The sequence below is a fragment of the Oryzias melastigma genome, linkage group LG1, assembly GCF_002922805.2.
Source record: "Oryzias melastigma strain HK-1 linkage group LG1, ASM292280v2, whole genome shotgun sequence".
Taxonomy (NCBI): domain Eukaryota; kingdom Metazoa; phylum Chordata; class Actinopteri; order Beloniformes; family Adrianichthyidae; genus Oryzias; species Oryzias melastigma.
Genome location: NC_050512.1, coordinates 25911259 through 25918934, shown reverse-complemented (window position 1 = coordinate 25918934; position 7676 = coordinate 25911259). Strand labels below are relative to the sequence as shown.

The window sequence follows — 7676 nt, the reverse complement described above, 5'->3', positions numbered from 1 at the left end:
CCATGCAAGAGACTTAAATTTAAGACCAATAAGTTGTTAAAAAGTTGATTTTGATCAACAGTTGTTTAAATTTGATTACACTTTTTTTAGTTAGTTAATTTTGAGGAATAACATTAATGTCCAAAACAATGAAAGACTCAAAGTATTTTACAACAGCTTCAGGTAAATTTTAAAATAAAAAAAAGATCTAATTAAGCGTGACATGAAATGACAAAAATAAGCACAAATCGAGGGTTACAAAAAGTTTAATATTGCAGTTTTTAGACATCTGCAATGTTATCGGCGTTATAGCTTTACAATTATAATTTTTCTTTTTCTATGCAAAAGATGTGTAATAAAACAGACGCAGAAAGAATAAATACGACAAAGTTTAAACTTGTTAAGTACAAAGCAATTAGCGCTTCCTCTCCACCCCCCTACAAACACTATTTAGATAACTGCTGAATGCTGGGATGGCTTCTCTTTTTGTTCCCTGTCATTGAAAGATAAAAATACAGGCTTGTAGGATTTGCATACAAATTGAAAACCATTCAGACCCGACAATGTCTGAGCGGAATTGTGCGCACAGCCAGCTCGCTGACAGATCCTACAGAGACAGACATTATAAGGAAATGGCGTAAAACCGCACCAAATTTATCAGATTATTGCAAAAAAATGAGTAAACTAATGAAGCTCCTGGGCAGCATATGCAACGTTAAATGGTGGAGCATCGGCTTCTATGATCAGGTGAAGAGAAACTCATTATTCTGTCCATCTTTTCATTTTTTTGTTAGAGCCAACATGTTTTCCAGGACAAACATCCTGAAAGCTTATTGAAAATTAGTCCTTTCTAGTGGTTTACTCAGAAACTGGGTTATTAGAAACCCACAAAGACAGAAATGTTTGAAGGAGCACAACTGCAGCTTAAATCAACCAGCCTGTAGTTCATTTGCCTGCTTGCTTGTTAGATGAGATCAGCTTGTGGAGCATGTTTGAAGGGCCTCAAATGAATGGTTGCTGGGTGAATGCATTTGGAAATAAGTGGCTACTGACGGGCAGCTGTTTGCTAACAGGCCAAATTCGTTTTCCGCTCCCTATCAGTATCTTGTTAAATGACCCGCTGTGTCTCCATCATATTTGGCAGCAGGCGGAAACGACTCAAATCCCAACAAAGTCCTGGAAAAGGCTGAACAAAGAGCCACTTCATTTGAATCGTCCACATGTGTGGCAGTGTTGCAGAACAAAAGCTGCTGCTAATGAAGCTCCCCTTTAGCAGGCAATGGAGAGGAGCGTAATCCCCCTCCAAGATTATGAAGAAAGGCGCCGCGGAACAAAGGAGCGCACGGTCTTACCATTCGAAATCATGAGCTCGGCAAATGCACGACTCGGCTGACAGGACGGTGGAGTAGTCGACTCCCAGCATGCAGTGGTTTCCAGGCCGGCGTTTCATGTAAATCTGCTTTTGTCCCATCACGCATGGCTCACCCTGTTGGCACAAGCAGGAGAGGCTTAGCTGAGAAGTTCCTGAACATTCCAGCTGTTCAACCTCTGTGGTCAGACCTGGTTGTGCAGGTGCCACGTCTGATAGTCCTCCTCCGTGCACTTCCTGCTGAAGATGGCCCTGTAGTCTATCTTGATGAGCTGCCACTCGGAGCGATGGCTGAAGTGGCCAAAGAAACTGAGAAAGCAGAAGAATTAAACATTTACAGAAGTTATTATATCACATCTATGAAGGTCTAATGCAATAAAAGACTTTACTACCTTCTATATAAGACTAGTTGTTTGTGGTTACATTTTCACACTCAGAATGGAATAAATAGATATTTCCACCATTTCTGTGACTTTTTCTAAACCTCAACTCTGTTTGGAGACTTGATGTGTGACCATTAGTATGAACTGGACATAGCAAGTGTTGAGGTCCCCATAGGATATTCATACCTCCAGCTCTCGCGAAATCAGGCCAGATCCTTCGCTGTCACTTCCTGATACGTCTACCGCCATTTTGCCACCCCTAGACAGCGTTTAGTCCGAGTCACGCTGAGTCACATTTTTAAAGGAAACTACTGTTACCAATCACCAGTGAGGTTGTTTTGGCTTGATTGAAGGCCACACCCTTCCTACAGAGGCATCTGATTGGTCAGTTTATAACTTGAAAAACTTAAAAAACATATGTTTAAAAAAATAGAGATGTAAAAAATCAGTCGAGCCACAATTTGATTCAATTCACAGTTTCAAAATAACAATTTCCATTTCCTTTTTCTTCAGATTTTTTTTCTTAACACAATTAATTAAAGGTATTTTAAGGCCAAGTATGTTTTCCTTTTGCCCCTTCCATCAAACTGTCTGTTTTGCCACTAACAGAAAGGATTTAATACAAATAAACAATTATACATAATGCTGAAATGATCACAAGTACTTTCATACTCGGTTCATGATGTACTCCATAAGACGGACCACTCCGCAACCGTCCCCGCTCACCGCAACTCCTCCCCCCAGCAGTTGAGCGTGGACTCGCCCGCACTTGCAATCAGTGCAAATGACCGTTCCCACGCAGCTTGCAGAGAGCGCTAAAGAGAGTCAAAATGGAGCACGGCTCCCGATCCGGGAAGGAGTCCGAAGGGAAATGGTCACGAAGCTGCGTTGTCACCCATGACTGTTGTCACGGTAGAATTCCCATAGATGCGATGAAAATGTAACGTTGCAGGGTGAGGAACAAATCTCAGTTTTTCTTGAATTTGAGCAAATAGTTGCAATCGCAAAATCCTGGAGGAACGGACTTTGTGAAAACTTTTAAATCCAAAGGATCTGCGAGTTACCCAGCAGGGGAGCGCAGGTGAAAAACATGCAGCCAGTCTGCAACTCACACTCACAGCGAGCCTGCATGAAGAAATGTTATCTACTCTGCATTTTTCTAAATTTAGGCACAGGCCAAGACAAATATTTTTTTTTTATTTCCTGCACCGATGAACATGTTGACGAGTTTGAAACTTTTTTGATTCGTTGCATCCTTAGAAAGAGCGTGTTAAGAAGGAAGAATAGTTATTCTGACAAATAAAATGACTGAGAAATAACTGTCTATTTCTCAATGGAAGTCTATGGGACTTTGGCCTTCTTGCAGCTCACGGGTACTTCCAATTTGGAACACGAAAAGGGAGGGGTTGCTCAGTCCAGTTCCAACTTATACAGTCAATGTGTGTGGCCAAAAACATAATTTTGGGGAGATGTTCCAGAATCCACAGAGAAATTCCTCATTTGACGTCTGGTGGAAATAAGCAAAAATCAAAGTATTGAAATGTGTGCATACATGTAATTTAAATTTGTATTGTTGTTACACACACAAAAAAAATTATTTGGTTTGCGGGAAATTGTCCTAAATTTAAGACCTTTATAATGCTTGGCTGCTTTCAGAGTTTTATTCCATTTTGTTTTTAAGACATCAGTTTGAAATGTGCAACCAAAATATAAAATGTTCACATCAACATCTGTCCTGTTCTTCTTTTTTTCTGATTTTTGAGGATGGAGTGAGAAAAAAAAAGCAAAATACATAAATGATAAATGTTTCAGTTCTTGGAAGTAAACTGAGTGCAGATTTTATAAACCATTTAAATAATTGATAAATCATCTTCACTCATTAATTATCTGGAAGCCATTTTAACCCCTCGGAGATAACACTTTCTTGATGGAAACTCTTTAAAAATGTAGCTTTCTTAGTCCATTCAAATTACATGGTGTAATTTTCCTTCAAAGACACAAATTAACTGTGAGGCTGTTTTTGCAGGATCAGAAGACAAAGAAGTCAGACAACAACAAGAGAGATTAAGAACGACGTGCTGCACCAAAAATAAAGATTCCTTTGTTTTCCTTGTGTTTTGATATCTGTTGAAAGAGAAACAATGGTTATTTTGTATTTTACATGGAAAACTAAAATCTCCAGGGAAAACATTTTTTGAGTCCTACTTTTTTTTTACTATTATCAGTGTGAGGATTGTAACCTTTGCTTTAATTTTTGTCAGATATATTGTGGTTTTGGTCATGTTTTTTTTTTTTTTTAGTTTATCCAAACATGTTAATTCATACATTAATTGTGTGATTTATCATCTACAAAAACAAAAGGAAGAAAAAGGTCTTCATGATGGTGCTGCACCTGTAGTTCGCGAGAACACAGGTAAACACAGAGCTCTACTTTTAGCACAGACCATTGATTAGACAGCCATGATGGATGTTCTGACTCCTGTTTCTGCAGAAAAACTGTCTTGTAGTTGATGCTCATCGATCAACATAACTCTGGTTTCATGCCTTAATTAGCTTTTAATTCCCAAAGTTTTAACAATAAACTTTACAATAATCACCAGTAATTATTTCAGATTGATGGAGAGTCCATTCTACCAACACCCTGACGTTACAGTTTCTTTCTTTTTTTGTTTTTTGAGAGTTTTGTGCACAGATATAATAAGGTGTTTGCTAGTAAAGCAATGAAGACATGTCTTTGGGGATAAAGCTACAGAATGATACCTTAAAGTAAAGTCCCAGAAGAATATTTAAAATTTTAAATTCTAAGAGTTGAAGATTGGGATGCAAAAATGCCAAGATGTAAAATGTTTCAACAATTAATAACAGACTTTGACATACATACATTTTTTTCCAGAATAAAATGTTTTTTTTTTTTCAAATTTATGGGAAAAAAATAAGTTTGTGTAAACGTTTTTGATCCCTCTTAATGTGACATTTCTTATACCATATGGATGCTTTCATTTCATGACCTTGGACTTCAGATCCTTAAATTTTGGATTTGATTGCTGAAATGTAAGAGGCTAATAAGGATACAGTTTCTGGTCATCACATTTTTAATGTCATCTTTGTGAGGTTGCCAAAGGAAAAATCACTTAGTCAAGGCAAAAATACAGAATAGCGTGCTCCGTTAAAGTCAAATAGGTTCTTTTTTTGAACAACTGATGGAATTTTGCAAAAAAATAAAATATATGTATATATATATTCCAATAAAACTTAAAATGTACATAGTTTCTGTCACAACCTGAAAAAATGGCAGAGCCACTGATCACTTTATCAGTTAAAATAAAACCCTGAACAGCTTAATAATGCACTGAGTTACTAAGTAAGTTTATTTTTTGCGTATGGATCTGCCTTGTTTTCTTAATTTTTATATGTATTTGGAATTTTTTGGCTTTTGATTCTGTTCTTCTGACCTCATGACCTGATCACACCTGCTTTGAGTCAATCATCACAGCTGCTTTGATGCTGCCTTGATGAAATCTTCACAGTATAAATACCAGATCTGCTTGTACGAACACTCCAGTAATGCTGTGGGTGTTTAATTATGACAGGAAAATTAAGAAGAATTGTGGAAGTAGAAGATGATGTCATCCCCAAAACTGGGTTTATAAAAGTTTGAAGCTGCCAAAATGTTTTCCAAATTAATACAGTGATCTCCATATGGTTGGAGTCTTTCTAAGGACATTTTTACTTTATTATTTCTCTCTATATATATTCAGCTTTGACTTTTTTTGACCTGAAATATTGATTTTATGGTGATGCAATATCAAATAAAGTTGTTGATTTCATTTTTTTAAATATTAAAATCCAATTAGCTGTCACACACCTGAGGGTGTGAAATTTGTTCTCTATATTTGACCCCTCCCCTGGGGGAGCGGTGACCTGCAGACACAGGCGTGCTAGGGAACCTCCCAATCAAACCTTTTCATGCTGAGTGTTGACCATTTTTAGTCTTTGGGATGACTCGGCCTGGATTTGAACTCACGACTTTCCAGTCCCAGGGCGGACACTGAGCTGCTCTATTGTAAGACATTCTGAAGCTTATGCCACTTAAGTATTATTATTATTTTTTTCTTTAACTTTGATTTTAGTTATTTATGTAGGGGGTTAACTATTTAAATACCGTTATTCTGAGTGTACTGCTTGCAAAAACACAATAAAATCAGACACAACTCTTTCCATGCAACCCACAAGACCTTAAATATTGTTCAGACTCACGTCATAATTTGGTTCTCAGCACCGGCCTCCACCAAGACCCCATCCACGAACAATGGCACCGAGGAGAACGTGTACTGGCTCCACTGTCGCCCCTCGTCAAAGCTGACCCTGCATCGAGAAACATTCCCATCACACACCCAGAAACAGACGCCACTGCTTGAACCCGGTCATGGGGGAGGACTTAGGCGGAGATCAGAATGACAGACTCGTCTCAGCAGAGGGGTCTCAGAGCCTCTGAGCAATTAGTTACTGTAGCTTTGGGTAAATATCAAAAGACTGAGCATTAAAAGGAGATTCAGGAGACAATCGGTTTGTTCGTTGAGGCAAAGACAAAGAAGGACGTTAAGACAGAAAAGTAAAAAAAAAAAAAGCAGCTGTGTCAGTGTTCTGGGTATAAAACATTTCTCTCAAGGTGACATAAACACCAGGGTAGAATTGTTTTATGTTTAAGGTCCAAAACTGCACGAGGCAAACCAGAGTCAAGGAAGAAAAAAAAAAAAAAACTGGACAGCTTTCATCATTGGGACCTGGATCTATTGATTCTGACAGCTTATCAACATTGATGCTGAAGTGAGAACAACTGCATGCACTGGAGTGTGACATGGCTGGAAACACTGCTGCGAAGAAGTGGGGTGGGGGGGGTGTCTCAAAATAACTCACTTTGACTAAAAGCACCGAGAGGAAAAAAGCGCCGATGTCAACCTGCTCCAAGATCCAGATGGAAGGGTTTCAGCAAACTCAGCTGCTGTACGATTAAAGATTAGTATCTTTTGGTGTGAAGAGGATATGGAAACACACGTGTTTCAACATGACATTCCCTTTTTTTTTTTCTTCCACTAAAGCTGGATGGGGGGGAGAAGAAAACCAACAGGCCACACTTGACTGCTTCTAAAACTATTTCAAAAATAGTTGCAAAGGCAACCGGAGAACAGATCTGGTCTCGCTTGGATTAGCCTGCACCCAGGCGAGGCGTAAGCACCCGATTTGGCAGGAGGAAGGCAAAGTGTTAATGAAAACATTAAAGTGGGGGTGTGCAGGCAGAGGGGGCTCAGACTCCTGACTGCGAAAATAAATGGCTTAAAGAAAACATTTTTTTAAAATTAGACTCACGGGATTCCTTTCGTTTTAATTTACTTTTTGGTGTTAAGTGAGTCCCGGACAAGCCCCCAATCTGTCACAACCTGAACTAAAGCCAAATCGGGAGGAAAAAAAGGAGGAAGTCACAACATCAAAAAATTTGGCTAATATGGCAAAAAATAATTCATATCAAGTGAATTAGACCATGCTGTCCTGAAAGTTGGTGCAAAAATATTGTGTAGAATTTATTATGGAACAATCCTAGCAAAGGAGTCCAAAGTAGACATCACGGGATGAAAGGGGTTCAGCTACAGGAAAAATAACACCCTTGTTCACAGCAATGTAACCACACAAGAGCCACAAGACACTACAAAAGCAGTTTTAGGAAGGACATTTGTGGACCTACCACAAGTTTCTGGTTGGAACCGATGGCTGTTTCACAGCAACCAGAGCCCCTCCTCTGTCCAGGAACCAAATATTGTGTTCCTCTTCAAATATCTGAGTAAACAAATACAAGTATTGAAAGCTGGAAGAAAAAAATGCCACACAGAGCAATCTAGGTCACAATTTTCTTATTGTACAAAGATTTTTTTTTTTTTTTTTTTTAAGCA

The 7676-nt window shown here is 38.6% G+C and overlaps 1 protein-coding gene across 1 annotated transcript in view; it reads right to left on the bottom strand.

The window, feature by feature from the left end:
- The window catches only part of sorcs3 (sortilin related VPS10 domain containing receptor 3), a 287365-nt gene that overhangs the window by 44579 nt on the left and 235110 nt on the right, over nucleotides 1-7676 (bottom strand). The window contains exons 13-16 of the mRNA XM_024289874.2: nucleotides 7472-7563; nucleotides 5989-6096; nucleotides 1540-1657; nucleotides 1332-1465 (exon numbers count right to left, since the gene is read on the bottom strand). Coding sequence (XP_024145642.1) covers nucleotides 1332-1465; nucleotides 1540-1657; nucleotides 5989-6096; nucleotides 7472-7563 — 452 coding nt within the window. The remainder of the gene's footprint in view (nucleotides 1-1331; nucleotides 1466-1539; nucleotides 1658-5988; nucleotides 6097-7471; nucleotides 7564-7676) is intronic.